At 48.8% G+C, this 19,076-nt stretch overlaps 1 protein-coding gene across 1 annotated transcript in view; it reads right to left on the bottom strand.

The window, feature by feature from the left end:
* Positions 1-19,076, bottom strand: part of WNK2 (WNK lysine deficient protein kinase 2) — a 157,057-nt gene that overhangs the window by 32,392 nt on the left and 105,589 nt on the right. Inside the window, exons 20-26 of the mRNA XM_022564623.3 lie at positions 9,931-10,754; positions 9,571-9,640; positions 7,599-7,681; positions 6,811-7,502; positions 5,321-5,535; positions 4,232-4,420; positions 3,407-3,505 (exon numbers count right to left, since the gene is read on the bottom strand). Coding sequence (XP_022420331.1) covers positions 3,407-3,505; positions 4,232-4,420; positions 5,321-5,535; positions 6,811-7,502; positions 7,599-7,681; positions 9,571-9,640; positions 9,931-10,754 — 2,172 coding nt within the window. The remainder of the gene's footprint in view (positions 1-3,406; positions 3,506-4,231; positions 4,421-5,320; positions 5,536-6,810; positions 7,503-7,598; positions 7,682-9,570; positions 9,641-9,930; positions 10,755-19,076) is intronic.

Genomic DNA, 19,076 nt, shown 5'->3' with positions numbered 1-19,076 from the left:
TGTTCTGGCACCAGAAGCAAATGGCATATAGAGCCAAAACATCATTCCGGGCGTCTCTGTATCCAGCCACCTAGTCTCAAGCCAAGACAAGTGCTGAAACTCTTCTGTGCAGCATGAACAGGGAAGCAGGATGTGTCTCGGCTCTGCCCTAGGGTGACTCCACCCTGAGCTTCATTCCCCAGCTGGCACAGGGCCTGCCCTTCGGACAGCTCAACCTGAGTGGTCGTAGGGTGGGGTGGGGCTTTGTGAGGGGGTGTCTCCTCCCTTCCTGAGTCCCCACAGGGAGAGATGAGAACACTCCCAGGTGAGGGAAGGACCTGGGGGCTGCACAGCAGCCCCTGGGGGTCCCAGAGACAAACTTGCTACAGCATGGGCACCTGGCCTGCTGCTGATGGACATGTGCGAAAAACACAAAGCAGACCCCATCGTTCTACATGCACAGAGAAAGTCCTGGAAGGGTACCCGCACCTGCCTCTGTTCTGATGAGGAGGAGCCAGAGGCAGGGAGGATCAATGGGTCTGACAAAAGCTTCTGACCAACAGCACACAACCACTTCTGAACACGACCACGCACCCCCACCCCGCACCGACTCCAAGCTTCCCTGAACCCTCCACTGGCCGCAAGGAGGGTTCTGTGCCCAGAGCCTCACCCCCACATCTGCCCTTCCCTGCGGGCCGGCTCGCCTACTGCTCCGATGGCTGGCCTGTCCTGGCACCCGCCCCGCGGAGGCGTCCAGGCTTTACCCTCCCTCCCCCGGCTCTCCATCCTGTACGTGGTTGCCTCACCCACCCCAAGTTACCTCCTCACCTCCTGAAGCTGCCTGCAGCTCCACCCCAGTTGCCCCCACCCATCTCCAACCTCTCTCATCTTCTCTGAGCTTCAATGAAGCTGGGACCTTCTTTCTGTACTTCAAAGCTTAACACAGGTTTTATTTTCCTAGAGTCTTGTCTCCTGTTCAGTTCAAGGCAGCAAACTGAAAACCCTCTTTTGGCTTTAGCTCTGGGCTGGGCTAGCTGCCCCCACACCCCCAAAGCCATGGCCCTCAGCACCCAAGCTCAAGCTCCCTCCAGCCCTCGCAGCCAACCCAGATCCCACCGAGTGGGCACACTTCAGGGTCTTCCAACTGCTCTGCATGCCCTCCTCTCTGCAATCTTTGCCCAAAGTCCCCCTGCCTCTCAGCCCTCAGGGGCTGCAACCAGCTTTGAATTTCCCTCCAGTCTCTCACAGGCATGTACCCAGTCTCCTCTCGGACCACAAAGCTCCTTGGTCACCCAGAAACCAGCAGACTGAGGACCCCTAGAGGGCTTGGCAAATGCCAGAGCACGTGGAACAGGAGGGGTTGTCCTGGGGCATCCCACCCCGTTAGAGCAGCAGGAGCTCAGGCTGAGCCTGCACATGCCCCCAGTTGGAGGCCTGTGGGTGAGAGGGCCCAGGGCAGGAACCCACAGCACAGTCTCGGACCAGCAACCTCAGACCACGTGGGGGCCAAGCTGTGGCCCGAAGACTAGGAACTCAGCCAAGGTGTGCCTAAAAGGGCCAGGGTGTGAAAACAAGCAGTACCATCAGATTCACAGCATCAGAGGAAATAAGGCCTTACAGGCCAGCAGGTACCACTACCTAAAAATCAACCTGCCTAGGCCTGGTCCCTGTCTCCACCAAGCCGTGCCTCACACATTCCTTTCCTCCTGGCCACAGAGACAGAAGTAAAACATAAACCCTTTGTCCCTACTGTGCCTCAAAAAATATTTTTTTTTTATCCTGGAACAATAATTAACGATGCAAATGAAAACCCTTAGAAAAAAAAAAGAACCACGTGGGTAGAAAGGTAGCATGGCAATGACCTCAGGGGCGAACATGGTGCTGATCACTCACACACTTTTATTCTAAGTGCCCTGCTCTAATCTGCTTCCCATGCCTGGCCAGCCACCCTCCCGGCAGTGACACACATACTTGTCCGACCGTGAGACACCTGGAGGCCCAGGTGCCCTCACCACAGCTTCTCAGGCAAGAGCCAGGCACACACGGGCAGAAGAGGACCAGTGAGTGATGCCGTGAGGTAAGCAGGGAGCCAGGATGCATGCAGGCCTCCCAGCCCCCCACCCAACTTAGCAACTAACCAGTAGCCCCATGACACTCGAGCTGAAATAGGGCCCCTGTTAGTGGACAAAAAGCACTGGGCAGTCCCTGAGCATTTCTATGTGGTCCTATGCCTCCAACCTGTCCCTCCCACAGGAGGGTGCCAGAGTCCCTCTGATGGGGATGGACACTGAACTCTGATGGACGGCTGCCATGGACGTGGCCTCAGATCACAACAAGCACAATGTATCTTTATTGTACCAGCAAAAGCCACATGCCCTAAACCAGCATGTACAATCCAACTGGTTAAAAGCTTAACTTTTCTGTTGAAAAACAAAAACCTAAAAACCTCACAGCTTTTGAATCATTTGCCAATTGATCTGAGGAATGAAAACGATTTTGGACAGCCTGAGCAGATGTGCCATTCCTGGACATGGAGTCCTTGGGTACTAGGAGGGTGTTCCAGGGAGGGTGTTCCAAGGAGTCTGACTGGGACTTGAGTTTTGGTTTAGCAGAGCTTTGAGGAACTGAATAATTGACTTCATCTCTGAGGTCGGTGAGATGAGAAGGAAATACACCAAGTAAAGTGCTCCAGCTAGAGACAAGACCAGGAGGGGCCGGGCCCAGAAAGGGAGGCACAGCAGGAGGCTGGGAATCACATCTCTCAGGGTTAGAGATTCCTGACGTGACCAGAATGGAGAGGGGGGCTGGGACATCCTAGCTGGAGCACGTTCTCTCAGCATTTCCACATGCAGGGAGTGGGGCAGTGGGTTAACAGTACTGGATGTTGTGATACGGCCCTTGTACAGAAGTTACACCCTCCAGTGACCTTCTAGAACTGTCTCAGCTTGCTACATGCATGTCTTCAGAGTCCAGACATGTGTGAAACACACCATGCGTCTAGAGAAGGCCGGGGTTGTCTTTTTGTTGTCGCTGGAGCTGGGGACAGCGGACGTGTAAATTTGCCACAATCGCAACAGAAATAAAACTACGTCCAACATAAAAAAAGAAAAAAACACTAAACAAACGAGTGACGAGAGAAATGCAGAGCACCTGGGGGCCTGGCGGCAGAGCGCCCAAGGCCAGGAGTGGGTGAGCCACTGCACATGCTTTTGGTGTCCGGGCATGAGCCAGCCAAGAGCATGCACTGGCGCTTTCTGGGGCCAGAAGGGTGGGCATGGACGGGGTTCCGTTTCTTATATTAAATAGGTGATTTCAATGGGGTGGGGTAGGCGTCCTACAGAATGTATGGAAGGTAATGAAGACAGGGAGGGGCAGGGGAGAAACCAAGGGCCAGGAGGTGATAAAATACAAAAGAACAAATACAGACAGATGGACACAGACACGGGTCCACTGAGGAATCGAGCGCGAGGTTTGCTACTAGACTTATAGGTCACTCTCTCAGACGTTGGGTGGTAAACCGTCCAGCCTGCAAATGAATATAGAGGGAAGAAAACAAAGAGACAGGCATCAAGTACAGTCTCTGGGATCCCTCCTACACACCACAAGCCGTATCAGCCTCTTCACTTAGCATCCACGGCTCCACCTAGCCCAGCCCAGAGGACCACAGCCACTGACCATGTAACGCAAAGGAGGCAGTGTTGGAGCGGAAGAGAAGCGGACCCCAGGAGAGCGTGCGGGGCAGGGTGGGGGGTGGGCACCGGCAGCGGTCACCACGACTTCTCTGGACAGAGATGGTGGGGGGTGGAGCACCTCATCGCGTAGCTGCTACGTCCACGGCAGCGGTGACGAGCATTTCCTCCTCAAGGCCAATCTCCCAGCTCGAGAGCTGTGCCCTCGTCCCCCCAGCTGGCCCTCCTGACGGAAGGACCCATGTTTAGTGGGGAATGGGGTGGGACGGGGTGGGCTAGTGCCTGGGAACCGGCGCAGAGCACGCAGCAGACGCCACATCTGACCTCTCACTGGTCCTGGCGCCTTCCCCAGGCCGGCTCTTGCAAAGCGCACCTCCCCCTGAGCTGCTTACAGCAAGGCTCGACGATGGGAAGGCCATCCACTTTTTTCATTCAAAAGCTACGTCTATTATTTTTTTCCTTAAGAAGCTGTCGGCAGCCTTGGCCGCAGCTCACGTCCCCTCTATGCCACACGGGCCCTATGAGGCTAGCACATGCTCGGAGACGGGCGAGCTGGGAATCACCTGGGCCATGCGCTCCGCCTCCATCACTGGCCAAGCCGGAGCAGATGTCTGCAGTCAGGGAGGCCCGCACGGAGCAAGGCTGCTGGGTCTGAACTGCCTTCCCACATGGGTCTGAAGCTGCTGCGGGCCCTGCCCCAGCTTGGGCAGGGTCCTTAGCAGGAGGGGCTCTGCTGCAGTCTGACAAGTGACCTGGGTTGGGGGGAGAAGGGGTGACAGGCACGATGAGGCACCACAGGACAGACCAGCCAGCTCAGGCCATGTCTATCCTCCCTGCTCTTTGCTGGGTGACCTTGGGGAAGCTGAGTCCCTGCAGGCAATGGGGGCATGGCCGGGTCGCCCATGTGGGGGTGTCAGGAAGATCAAAGAAAACGACCACTCTTTCTACTAATCACCAACACTGTGCCAGCCTGTGTGGTGCCAGTGCAGTGAAAAGGCCACAGCACACCTGGAGATGCACACCTAGGCTCAAAGGGGACCTGTGGATTTCCTCACTCTCATAAGTCTCATGTTAGCTTTAGGAATTGGCATGGAATTCATGTAGTTTTGTGTAATCCTTGGATGTGTGTGCCCTGCAGGTTATCTGTAACATGGAGAGGGAGGGCTTAAGGTTAACTCACTGCTGGCTTCCTACCTGGCGCGTTTGGGGATTTCAGCTCACTGGGTCCCCACCCCAGAGTGTGGGGGCTTGGGGTCAGGGTGCACTCTCAGTGCCTGGGCACTGTGGTTAAGGGCTAGGGGTGGGGGGGCCTTACCATCCTCTCCCCCCCACCAAGGCAGCTGTTCGACCCCCTCTGTCAGGGGGTGACATATGCCTGAGAAACGGGGTCAGAGGAAGCAGCCTCCATCCCAGGCAGCATTCTGCAAGGAGGAGCACACTGCAACCACAGGTGGCTGAGGACTCCACGAAAGCCTGCCCCTCAGTCCTTCCTTCCTGGCAGGAGGGGCAGAGGCCCGAACTCTCCCAGGCCTGAAACGGCTTCCCTGCTCCAGTGGAAGGAGATTCAAGAAGCGCTTTTTCAGGACCTCGTGCCTGCCTCCCGCCTGCCCGGCTCCCACGCATGAGGGCGGCCAGGAGGGCCCTGGGCCAACCTGTGCTGGAGGCCACGACCTTGAGCTGCTGCACCAGGGGGTTTAGCAACTTCCCCGCCTTCAGCTTGCTCTTGCTGGACTTTCTCCGGCGGCCGACTGGAGGTGCCGTGTGGAAGAGACCCAGGTTGGGGGGCAGCGGCTTGCCTAGGCGGCGGTACAGTGCCTCGATCTCCTGCTTCTGCTGACTCTGTAGCTCCGAGATCTCCTTCAGATGCCTGCAGGAGGGAAGGGAAGAGGGAAGCCAGGTGGGCATTCTGCTTGATTCCAACACGAGGCCCCTGCAGGAGAGCCCGGGGCTGGCAGGACAGGTGTGAGGAGTGCGGCGGGGAGCCCACAGGATAGCCTGGGCAGATGGGCCACGCACAGGGGACACAGGGGCATTTAAACATCACTTTCTGTTTACATCTAAGCCAAGTGGGAGTATCACTGGGGGCCTCTGGCATCAACACACCCAGCAATAGAGAACTGAATGAAGCCCAGCCTAAGGAGATTCAAGTTTTCTGATATCCAGACTTGTAACATTGCTGTGTTTTTTAGTGGTAGGGGGAGCGGTATGAACAACTTCACACATTTATGCTTACAGCACAAACCCTAATCGTGAACATGGGTGAAGCAACAAATAATCAGTGCTCAGAACTGGAGGACTGCCTCAGCTTATCAGGCAAATAAGTGTTACTTCCTCCATGTGAGGGAACAGGGCCCAAGAGGCCTCTCAGAGGAGAGAAAGGCTGCACAAGCAAGTCTACAGAAAACATGTAATTATCCAGGGACCCAGGGCTCCAGCCCTGGCCAGTGGAGCTTCCAGCTCAGGTTGACCCCACAAGCAACATCATCCCTGGGAATAGAGTCGAGATGACAGGTCACATGGGTAGGAAGCTGCCATGACGACTCGGGTAGAATCACTGGTGTGGGCAAGGGCAGTTTCTAGAACAGTCCAGGAAAGGGCCCAGTGGTCCCTGCTGGCCTTCCTCAGGGAGCATGCAGCTAGGACCAGTGTTGGGGCAGGGGAACGGGAGAGCGGGGCTGAGGTGAGGGCGGGGCTGGGGCTCTCCGCGCAGAGCCAATAGTGGGAGAGAGGCACGGGCTCCTCCTGCCCATGTCTCCCATCTCTGGGCCCACTCCAAGAGCCCATGGCCACTCCTTCCCAAGGACTCCAGCCTCTCCCCACCTTAGTAACTGTACAGTGGGGCGCTCTTGCCCTGAAGGAGACTTCACGGTGTAGCTGTACCTCAGTGACCCTGACCACAGCAGGGGCAGGTAGAACTTGCAGGGGGAGAAAGCGAGTGTGAGCAAGGCCTGTGTGTGAGGTCAAAGGATGAGGGGAGGTGTGGCCCTCAGAGACCAGGGACCAGGTCTGACGGCAGGGACATCACCTGTACCCTGTCACCCGGCCCAGACAGCTCAAAGTGCACATGGCAGGACCTGGACTTCAGCTGCCGGACACTTCCCTGACACCATGGCCCGGACCCGACCTGGTCCGCAGGACCTACTTCTCTCGAAGACTCTGCAACTCCTTCCTGATATCAGCATCCTCGATCTCTGAGTCATTGTCACTGCTGATGTAGGAGGACTGGGAGTGGAAGGAGGTCACGCTGATGGTGGGGACCTTCACGCCCATCCTGCTGGGTGTCTCCAGGCCTGGGGAGCCAGCCCGAGAGGACCTGTGCAGGAAGGCAGTGGCCTTCTTCACAAAGTCACTGGCCACACCACCACCGCTGCCAGGCAGGGAGGTGTGCTTCTGCATGGAGGGCCTCCTTCGAGGGCACTCGTCCCCAGAGTCACTGGACATGGGCTCGCCCATGCCGACCTCAATGGAGGAGGCTGTCTGTGCCCGCCGCACAGCCAGCTTCATGTCTGGGCTGTGGGGGGCCTCGTCCAGGTACACGTCAGGTGGGGCTGAGTACCGCAGGCTACTGGGGGAGGCCAGAGTCCACTCATCCTGGGTGCTGACCACTGAGAACCGGCCCACAGTTTTGGCTGGCGAGCTGCCATCCTGCTGCCCTGGCCACTTCTGAGGGGATCCCGAGATCAGAGTGCTGTGTGTCTGGGGGTGGCTCTCCAGGCCACGCTGAGTCAATGTCCCCGGGCAGCTCTGCGTGGACTCGGCCAAGGTTTCCCCAGGGACCCTGCTGGTCCAATCTGTGGGCTCCAGACGTGCAGGGATGGCAGAAGCAGGGGCATCCTTGGGAAACAGTGGAAAGGAAAAGATTCCACACAAACACCATCAGAGAGCAAGCCCGCCAACCCACTGAGCGTCTCACTGGAGAAAACTCCTTACCTGGGGGACACTGGGTACTACGGGCGAATCTGAGGCCACCTGTCCTCCTTCACAGCCCAGCATGCTGCTCAAAGGTGATTCTGCTGTAGGAACATCAAAATCATTACTCAGGCTGGTACAGAGAACAAGGGCAGGAATGGCCCAAAAGCAGCCAGTCAGAAGAGAAAGGGAGTGGCACTGAGAAGGTGTGTGTGCAGCTAGGAAAACGAAAACTACTGACATCCTAACCCTGTCACTTCACAGGAGACTCCCTAGAACCCAGAAAAGCAGGGAGACATCAGCCCAACACCACTCAGGTCCCTGAAGACCCCTGCTCCAGACCCTCAGGCACAGCCAGGCCCTCTACATACCTGATGACTATCACCTGTCTCACCTGTCCTCTCTAGACCCCTGATGATGTCACCCTGTCTCACCTGATATCTCTATCACCTGATGGCATCACCTTCTCTCTCCCTGACATGTTCCGATGATAAAAGGGTCTTATGAGGTCCCGGAAAATCAGATCAATAAGGCTAATTCCTAACCCTGCTGCCCCAATGTCTAGGGAAGGTCCCTGTCATCTGAGGCTGTCTCAGTTCCCCATCTACAGGTGATATTTCTGATCAGCCTTCCCAGGTTGCTGTGAAGAGTAAACAACAGAAGCAGAAGGACCTCATGTGTGGGAGTCTGGCCTGAGCTGAGACCTGCACACAGCAAGAGAAAGCTGAGGCTGTGCGTTAACCCAAGCTGGACTGACATGCTGTGGGGGGTTGGGGGTTGTGACAGGGGCTGACAGAGCCTCCAACCAGGCTGGGGGGCTGCCCCCCTCACAGATTCCTGGGAAGACCTAGACCCGTCTGTCATGCAACCCCAACCCTAGGCAACACATGACACTCCTCCCCACGTGCCTGTGGCGGGGATCCTCCAACCTTGCTTTGCACACTTCCAGGGACAGGAGGCTCATTACCAACAGCTCTGACTGCCAGAAAAGTTCACCTCTTCCAAACTAGAATCTGTCTCCTTAGAACTCTCCTATGAGTTTTGTACTCTGGAAGGTCCCAGCACTTGAAGCCACTGATGCTGCAGAAGGAGGCCCATGGTACACATCTCACGGACAGAAGTCAGGAGATGGAGCAGGCACTCAGGTACCACCTCTCGCCTTCTCCCTTCCCCAGCACACTCCTGCTTCACCCCATGACCCTCATCTTCCCCAGGTAAACATCATATGCTACAGCTTCTGACCCCAATTACAGCTGCCTCACCCCTCTCAAGTGTGGCATCTATAAGAGAATGCCCTGTCTACGGGTCTAGCCAGAATCCAACGGTCCACTCCCCTTGCTCTGTGAACTGGGGGGCTGTGCCTGCCACTGACACACACCCAGGGTCCCGTTACAAGGTCAGCTGGCTCCTTATCTTGCTAATCTCCCAAGAAATTCCAGGCCAAGAAGGAACCAACACCTTAGAAGGTCAGACCAACTCCCTTGGGCTGAAACACAGGTGCTCAGATAATGAAATGAGAACTACAGCGAGAGTTCCTGCAGAGATGCATAATACCCAGGAGCCACGGAGGAAATCCTGTTTCAGAACTTCACAGATGGCTCCAGCCTGGCAGCTCCCGTGGACCTGCTGGAACTCCCCAGCCCCAGCCCTGTACTCTGTCCAAAATATAAACAATCATCTTGTAACCTTCTAAAGAAATGGAAGCTAGGGGTGTCCACCAGAATATACTGAGAGCACTGGGGGGCCAGAGAGGCCCTGATAACATCCAAACACGTAGTCAACAGGGCTTTCACCCATTTCCACAGACAGAGGACTTTCTCTCCCTGGAGTGTGAATACATGGTTTGTGCTAGAACTCAGTGGGTTTTAACTAAGGCTTTATCATGATGAGCTCCTGCCACATCTGGGTCCCATCCAAGATGCTGTGGGGATGAAGGGTAAAGAGGCAGAATGTTTCAGAGTAAGGAAGGCTGGTAGCGCCTACGGCTTGTTACCTGTCACTGGCAAGGACGTGGCCTGCTCCAACGTGACATCTAACCCAAGGGCTGTTTCTGACTTTTCCAACTGAAGAAAGAAACAAAAAGGAAAGAGCTGTGAGCCTCACTTGCTAACACCTCTGCAGCAAAACTGCAAATCCTCTCCCCCAGTCCAAAGGCTGGGGTCCTCCTCCCTAGGCCACTCGAGCAAAACACGCACGGGTGGGTCAGGCAGGGGTCCCTGAGAACAGGACGGCCTGGGCCGGGGTAAGGCGGCTCTATATGGCCAGGATGCCTACTGGCCTGGGTTAGAGTCAGTCCCTGCCCCTGTCCAGACCCCCACCTGGGGACAGTGCCTCTGGGTGAGGTGGTACTCACCGCAGGCTGGGGCAGCAGGGCCAGGTCACCCCCAGAGGCCTCTGTGCGGGGTTCGTCCCCTCTTGGGGGCTCCGGGGTGAAGTCTCGGTCACCTGCCTCCACAGGGGTCCCGGCCAAGGCTGAAGAGGTGGGCACATGCTCCTGGTAGAGCAGAGTCCGCAGCTTCTCATCCAGGCTCTTGATGGTGCTGTCCACGAAGCCCACCCTTGGGGGTGGCCCTTCCCCATCTGACTCCAAGGCTGAGGGCGGCTGAGGGGGGGCGGTAGGTGCCAGCGGGGGGCTGGGAAGTTGGGGAGTGGCCAGGCTGATGGCCCCCACCACAGAGGGGAGTGGAGGAAGGGGCTGGCCCAGGGTGGGCTGAGGGGCCCCGCCAGGGGCACCAGACACAGGGGCCAAAGCCAACAGGGGCTCCCCCCTGGTGCTGGGCTCTCTGGCTGAGCCAGGATCCCCCAGACCCGTGGAGTGGGATGGGGCCTCCAGAGATGGGGCACAAGGCCCTCGGCCTGTGCCAGGGGCCTGTGCAGGAAGCTGGGCATCATGAGTCTCCACCAGTAGCCAGGGGGTCTTATGCTCACTGGCCGGCCCCTGAGGGGTCCCTGGGACCCCTGCCTGCATGGCAGCCCCTGTTGCTGGCTCTGGCTTAGGACTGGCAGCTGGTGGGGCCATGTCTTGGGGCACAGCAGTCACAGGAGGGGATGATGGCACCAAAGGGGATGGTGCACCACCAGGAGGGTCCCTGGGGCCTGCTTGGCTCAAAAGCTGCAGACTAGCCGAGAAGCTGGGTTTTTCCTTCGAAGACAGCTGGTCTTTAGAGAACACTGGATCTAGAAGAAATAGGAAAAATGCCTCTATACTAACCTATTCTGGTCCTATTTACCTGGCACTTCGCTAGCCAAAAAGATGCTTGCTATGAGCTGGCGGTGCCCTACACACCAGTCCTCTCTCCTTTTCTCAGACATGCCAACGTCATGCAGGTGCTGGCCTCTGCCTGAGACATCTTGCACAGGTCTTCCCGCAGCCCCACTTCCCACCTCAGGCTATGCACCAGCAGTGTCCCATCCAGCTGCACTAGCACACCCACACCTTCCTTCTGATTTTTCTGTAGCACTAAGCCATCAGGCATAACCCGTCACCTGTCTGTCGACTGTCATTCCAGCTCCATAAAGATATGGCTCTGGTCACCCTTGCACTGGTCCATTCCACAAAATTGTAAAATGAAATTATAAAATCTAAGTAGTGAGCTGTACACACTCCCCTGCCCTGGAGTGAGCAGGAACTTCTGATGAACCCGACACTGTGCTTTGGTAAGATCAGAAGCTCAGACCAGAGAGAGGAGATCAAGATGGAGGAATAGAAGGACACCTTCTACTAGTTCACCTCCTTCTATGAACACTTCAAAAATATATCAAATGTGGAGCAATTCTCACTAAAATCAAACCAAAGACTGGCAGGAAGACTCTTATACAACCAAGGCAGTAAAGATCCACATGGAGTTGGGTAAGAAGCGATCAGGTCAGAACTGGCACCCCTAGGAGGGGACACAGAGTAGAGAGGGATTACAAGGGCTTGGAGATCCTCCCTGGGGAGTGAGCCGTTTGAACACATGTTGCGCTACAACAATCCTAGAATTCACTGGTGAAGAGCGTGAACACTCTTGCTTACTCCTAGGAACAAGACAGAGGAAGCAGACTGAAACTGCCTGGGACTCTGGTCAACTGTTCCAACACGTGCCCTAGCCCACACTGAACACCCACTCTGGCACCTCTAGCTCCAGCACAGCTTCCCACTAGGTCAAAGGCTGCTGTCACGGAGTAAAGTGTGCATCTGTGGGAGACAGAGCTGGCTCTGACCCAGTCCTGCATCTGAATGGGGTGGAAGCAGCCATTACTGTGTTCACAGAGGTGGCAAATCAGTCTAGACTGGAGCTCTGACTGGTGGGCAGGGACAGCACCAGCACACACACTGGCCTACATCAGGCACCACTCAGACACTCTTGCTCCAGCATGGATCTCCACTGGTGCAAAGGTGCCATTGTCGGGAGGGTGAAGAGCACACACTTAGAGGGAAAGGAGGTAGCTCAGACCCCACCCTCAGGGATTCGGCTCCAGACCTCGGGACCAGACACCGCTCCTAAAAGGGCAGTGATGACCACTGAGCTTAGAAGCAGCCCCAGATCATATCTGGCTCTGCCTCCACCCTCTCCATCTCCATGCCCACCTACCACCAAGGTGATACCAGTCAGCGCACTCTGGGGGAAGACATGACCAATGCTCACTTCAGATCCAGCTCTCCCGCCAAAGCCACTGGGCAGACAGACTGCATAGAGATGCTCCCACACAAGTACAACCCTCCAAGACCAAGACAGGTAACTGTTTCACCTAATTTCATAGAGACAACGTTAAGCAAAATGCAAATACAGGGGAATCTGTTTGAAATGAAAAAATGATGAAAATAAAGAAACCTGAAAAATCAACTAATGAAACAGAGATAAATAATTTACCAGAAAGAGTTCAAGGCATTAGTAAAAAGAATGCTAAATGAACTAAGGAAAAGAATAGATGAACACAGTAAGAATTTTAACAAAGAAGTAGAAAATATAAAAAATAAACAGAGATGAAGAATACAACAACTGAAATGAAAAACACACTAGAAAGATTTAATAGCAGATTAAGTGATACAGAAGAATGCATAAGAGATCTGGAAGAGAGAATAATGGAAATCATCCAATCAGAACAGAAAAAGAATATAAAAAAATGAGAACACTTTAAGGGACCTCTAGGACAACATCAAGCATACTAGCATTTGCATTATAGGGGCTCCAGAAGAAAAGAGAGAGAAAAGAGAGAGAAAACTGTCAAAAATGTATTTGATGAAATTATGGCTGAAAACTTCCTAAACCTGCAGAAGGAAACGTATCCAGGTACAGTAAGCAGAGAATGCCCCAAACAAGATTAACTGAAAGAGACACACACCAAAATGTACCATAATTAAAATGGTAAAAGTTAAAGACAAAGAGACAATTTAAAGGCAGCAAGAAAAAAACAGAGTCATATACAAAGGAACACCCATAAATGTATCAGCTGATTTTTCTGCAGAAACTTTGCAGGCCAGAAGGGAATGGCATGACATATTTAAAGTGCTGAAAGGGCAAAATCTACAACCTAGGATACTCTACCCAGCAAGATTATCATTCAGAATTAAAAGAGCAACAAAGAACTTCTCAGATAAGGAAAAACTAAAAGAGTTCATCCATACTTAAACCACCCTAAAAGAAGTCTTAAAAGGTCTTCTCCAAGTGGAAAAAAAAAGGCTACAACAAGATGTAAAAATTTATAGGAAAGGAAAAATCCCACTAGTAAAGGCAAATATATAGTAAAGGCTGTGGATCAGCTGTTTACATAAGTTAGTACAAGATTAAAAGACAAAAATTAGAAAGTCAACCATAACTACAATAAACAGCTAAGGGATAAACATGAAGATGTAAATATGACATCAAAAACACAAAATGTGGCGACTTCCCTGGCAGTCCAGTGGTTAACACTCCACGCTTCCACTGCAGGGGGCACAGGTTTGATCCCTGGTCCTGGAACTACGATCCCGCATGTTGCTCAGCACGGCCAAAAAAAAAAAAAACCCACAAAATGTGGGGGAGAGGAGTAAAAAAATGTAGATTTTTTAGAATGTGTTTGAACTTAAATGACTACCAGTTTAAAACAAGTAGATATATAGGTCAACATATATGAACCCCAAGGTAACCACAAATCAAAATCCTACAATAGATACACAAAAAACAGGAAGAAAGTAAGACAAGCGTACCACTAAGGAAAATCATCAAACCACAAGGGAAGAAACTAAAAGAAGAAGAAGAGAATATAGAATGACAAAAACAACCAGAAAACAAGCAACAAAATGGCAGTTAAGTACACACCTATATGTAATTACTTTAAATGTCAATGGACTAAATGTTCCAATCAAAATACATAAAGTGGATGACTGGATAAAAAACAAGACCCACCTATGGGCAAGAGACTCTCTTTAGAGTGAAAGACACACAGACTAAAAGTGAGGAGATGGAAAGAGATATTTCATGGAAATGAAAATGATAAGAAAGCTGGTAGTGATACTCATATCTTACAAATTAGATTTTAGAAGAAAGTGTAGAAAAGACAGAGAAGGGCATTATATAATGATATAGTGATCAATACAAGAAGACAATATAACCCAATATAGGTGCACCTAAATATGGAAAGCAAATATTAACAGGAGAAATTGACAATAGAATAATATTAGGAGACTATAGCACCCTACTTACATCAAGGGACATATCATATAGAAAGAAAATCAATAAGGAAATAGTGGTCTTAAATGACACATTCGACCAGATGGCCTTAATAGATACATACAGGACATTCCATCCAAAAACAGCACAATATACATTCTGTTCAAGTGCATGTGAAACATTCTCCAGGATAGATCACAGGCTAGGCCACAAAACAAGTCTTAACAAATTTAGAAAACAGAAATTACATCAAGCATTTTTTCTGACAACAAGAGTATGAAACTAGGATTCAATTACAGGAAGAAAAATGGAAAAAACAAAACATATGGAGATTAAACAATATCCTATTATAAAAACAATGGGTCAACGAAAAAATCAAAGAGGAAATCAGAAAACATCTGGAGAAATGAAAATAAAAACACAACTTTCAAAAATCTATGCGACACTGAAAAGTGGTTCTAAGAGGGGAGTTTATAGCAATATAGGCCTACCTCAAAAAGAAAGAAAAATCTCAAATAAATAACTGAATTCACTGTCCAAAGGAATTAAAGAACAAACAAAGCCAGCGGAAAAAAGAAATAATAAAGATCAGAGAAGAAATGAATAAAACAGAGACCAAAAATCAACATAATGAAAACAAGAGCTTGTTTTTTTTTTTTTTTTTAAAGACAAACCAAATTGATAAGACTTTATCAAGGCTCATTAAGAAAAAAAGAGAGAGGACTCAAACAAAATAAGAAATAAAGAGGAGAAATTACAACTGATATCACAGAGGTATGAAAAATCATAAGAACAGTTATACAGCAACAAACTGGACAACCTAAAAGCAGATAAAAAATCCTAGAGCCACACAATCTTCTAAGACTGAATCAGAAAGAAATAGACAATCTGAATAGACTGGTCACTAGTAGTGAAATTGAATTCATAATCAAAAAACGCCCAGCAAACAAAGGTCCAGGACAAGATAGATGGCTTCACAGGGAAATTCTATCAAATATATAAAGAAGAGCAAATACCTAGCCTTCTCAAACTATCCCAAAAACTGACGAGGAGAGAACATTCCCAAATTCATTCTACGAGGCCACCATTACCCTGATACCAAACCTAGAAAAATATACTACAAAAGAATTACAGGCCAATAACAAGCATATAAAAAGATGTTCAACATTGCTAACTATTACAGAAATGCAAATCAAAACTACAATGAGGTACCACCTCAAACCAGTCAGAATGGCCATCATTAAAAAGTCTAAAAATAATAAATGCTGGAGAGGATGTAGAGAAAAGAGAACCCTCCTACACTGTTGTTGAGAATGTAAGTTGGTGCAGCCACTATGAAAAACAGTATGGAGGTTCCTCAAAAAGCTAAAAATAGACTTACCATATGATCCAGCAATCCCACTACAGGGCATATATCCAGACAAAACTATAATTCAAAAAGATACATGCACCCCCTACGTTAATAGCAGCACTATTCACAATAGCTAATACATGGAAACAACCTAAATGTCCATTGACACATAAATGGACAAAGAAGATGTGGTACAAAGAAAAGGAAGAAGTGGTACAGATATACAATGGAATACTACAGCCATAAAAAAAAGAACAAAGTAAGACAGCAGAAGCAAGAACTACAATACTACAGCCTGTGGAACAAAAACCACACTAACAGAAAGACAGACAAGATGAAAAGGCAGAGAGCTATGTATCAGATGAAGGAACAAGATAAAACCCCAGAAAAACATCTAAGTGAAGTGGAGATAGGCAACCTTCCAGAAAAACAATTCAGAATAATGATAGTGAAGATGATCCAGGACCTCGAAAAGGAATGGAGGCAAAGATTGAGAAGATGCAAGAAATGTTTAACAAAGATCTAGAAGAATTAAAAAACAAACAGAGATGAACAACACAATAATTGAAACGAAAAATACACTAGAAGGAATCAATAGCAGAATAACTGAAGCAGAAGAACGGATAAGCGACCTGGAAGACAGAATGGTGGAATTCACTGCCACGGAACAGAATAAAGAAAAAAGAATGAAAAGAAATGAAGACAGCCTAAGAGGCCTCTGGGACAACATTGAAAACAACAATATTCACATTACAGGGGTCCCAGAAGGAGGGGAGAGAGAGAAAGGACCAGAGGAAATATTTGAAGAGATTATAGTCAAAAACTTCCCTAACATGGGAAAGGAAATGGCCACCCAAGTCCAGGAAGTGCAGAGAGTCCCATACAGGATAAAAGCAAGGAGAAACATGCCGAGACACACAGTAATCAAATTGGCAAAAATCACAGACAAAGAAAAATTATTGAAAGCAGCAAGTGAAAAATGACAAGTAACATACAAGGGAACTCCCATAAGGTAAACAGCAGATTTCTCTGCAGAAACTCTACAAGCCAGAAGGGAGTGGCATGATATACTCAAAGTGATGAAAGGGAAGAAACTACAACCAAGATTACTCTACCCAGCAAGGATCTCATTCAGATTTGATGGAGAAATCAAAAGCTTTACAGACAAGCAAAAGCTAAGAGAATTCAGCACCACCAAACCAGCTCTACAACAAATGCTAAAGGAACTTCTCTAAGTGGGAAACACAGAGAAGAAAAGGACCTACAAAAACAAACCCAAAACAATTAAGAAAATGGTCATAGGAACATACATATCAATAACTACCTTAAATGTGAATGGAATAAATGCTCCAACCAAAAGACGCAGGCTTGCTGAATGGATACAAAAACAAGACCCATATATATGCTGTCTACAAAAGACCCAAATCAGACCCATGGACACATTCAGACTGAAAGTGAGGGGATGGAAAAAGATATTCCATGCAAATGGAAATCAAAAGAAAGCTGGAGTAGCAAGTCCCATATCAGACAAAATAGACTTTAAAATAAAGAATGTTACAAGAGACAAGGAAGGACACTACATAATAATGAAGGTATCAATCCAAGAAGAAGATATAACAATTATAAATATATATACACCAAACATAGGAGCACCTCAATATGTAAGGCAACTGCTAGCAGCTATAAAAAAGGAAATCGACAGTAACACAATAATAGTGGGGGAACTTAACACCTCACTTACACCAATGGACAGATCATCCAAACAGAAAATTAATGAGGAAAAACAAGCTTTAAATGACACAACAGACCAGATAGATTTAATTGATATTTATAGGACATTCCATCCAAAACCAGCAGATTACACTTTCTTCTCAAGTGTGCACGGAATATTCTCCAGGATAGATCACATAATGGGTCACAAATCAAGCCTTAGTAAATTTAAGAAAACTGAAATCATATCAAGCATCTTTTCTGACCACAATGCTGTGAGATTAGAAATCAATTATAGGGAAAAAGAACAAAAACCACAAACACATGGAGGCTAAACAATACGTTACTAAATAACCAAGAGATCACTGAAGAAATCAAAGAGGAAATCAAAAAATACCTAGAGACAATGAAAACACAATGATCCAAAATCTATGGGATGCAGCAAAAGCAGTTCTAAGAGGGAAATTTATAGCTATACAAGCCTACCTCAAGAAACAAGAAAAATCTCAAACAATGTAACATTAAACCTAAAGGAACTAGAGAAAGAAGAACAAACAAAACCCAAAGTTAGCAGAAAGAAAGAAACCATAAAGATCAGAGCAGAAATAAATGAAATAGAAACAAGGAAAACAATAGCAAAGATCAATAAAACTAAAAGCTAGTTCTTTGAGAAGATTAACAGCATTGATAAACCATTAGCCAGGCTCATCAAGAAAAAGAGGAAGCAGACTGAAATCTATAAAATTAGAAATGAAAAAGGAGAAGTTACAACAGACACCACAGAAATACAAAGCATCCTAAGGGACTACTACAAGCAACTCTATGCCAATAAAATGGACAACCTGGAAGAAATGGACAAATTCTTAGAAAGGTAAAATCTTCCAAGACTGAACCAGAAAGAAACAGAAAATATGAACAGACCAATCACAAGTAATGAAATTGAAACTGTGATTAAAAATCTTCCAACAAACAAAAGTCCAGGACCAGATGGCTTCACAGGTGAATTCTACCAAAGATTTACAGAAGAGCTAACACCCATCCTTCTCCAACTCTTCCAAAAATTGCAGAGGAAGGAACACTCCCAAACTCACTGTATGAGGCCACCATCACCGTGATACCAAAACCAGCCAAAGATACTACAAGAAAAGAAAACTACAGGCCAATATCACTGATGAATATAGATGCAAAAATCCTCAACAAAATACTAGCAAACAGAATCCAACAACACATTAAAAGGATCATACCCCATGATCAAGTGGGATTTATCCGAGGGATGCAGGGATTCTTCAATATATGCAAATCAATGTGATACACCATATTAACAAATTGAAAAATAAAAACCATAGGATCATCTCAATAGATGCAGAAAAAGCTTTTGACAAAATTCAACACACATTTATGATAAAAACTATCCAGAAAGTGGGCATAGAGGGAACCTACCTCAGCATAATAAAGCCATATATGACAAACTCACAGCAAACATCATTCTCATTGGTGAAAAACTGAAAGCATTTCCTCTAAGATCAGGAACAAGACAAAGATGTCCACTCTCACCACTATTATTCAACATAGTTTTGGAAGTCCTACACACGGCAATCAGAGAAGAAAAAGAAATAAAAGGAATACAAACTGGAAAAGAAGAAGTAAAACTGTCACACTTTGCAGGTGACATGATACTATACACAGAGAATCCTAAAGATGCCACCAGAAAACTACCAGAGCTAATCAATGAATTTGGTAAAGCTGCAGGATACAAAATTAATGCACAGAAATCGCTTGCATTCCTATACACTAATGATGAAAAAT

The sequence above is a fragment of the Delphinapterus leucas genome, chromosome 6 (genome assembly GCF_059928025.1).
Source record: "Delphinapterus leucas isolate spDelLeu-1000000601 "Yukka" chromosome 6, BTC_Dleu_Yukka2, whole genome shotgun sequence".
Classification (NCBI taxonomy): domain Eukaryota; kingdom Metazoa; phylum Chordata; class Mammalia; order Artiodactyla; family Monodontidae; genus Delphinapterus; species Delphinapterus leucas.
This window is presented reverse-complemented; position numbering and strand designations above follow the sequence as displayed.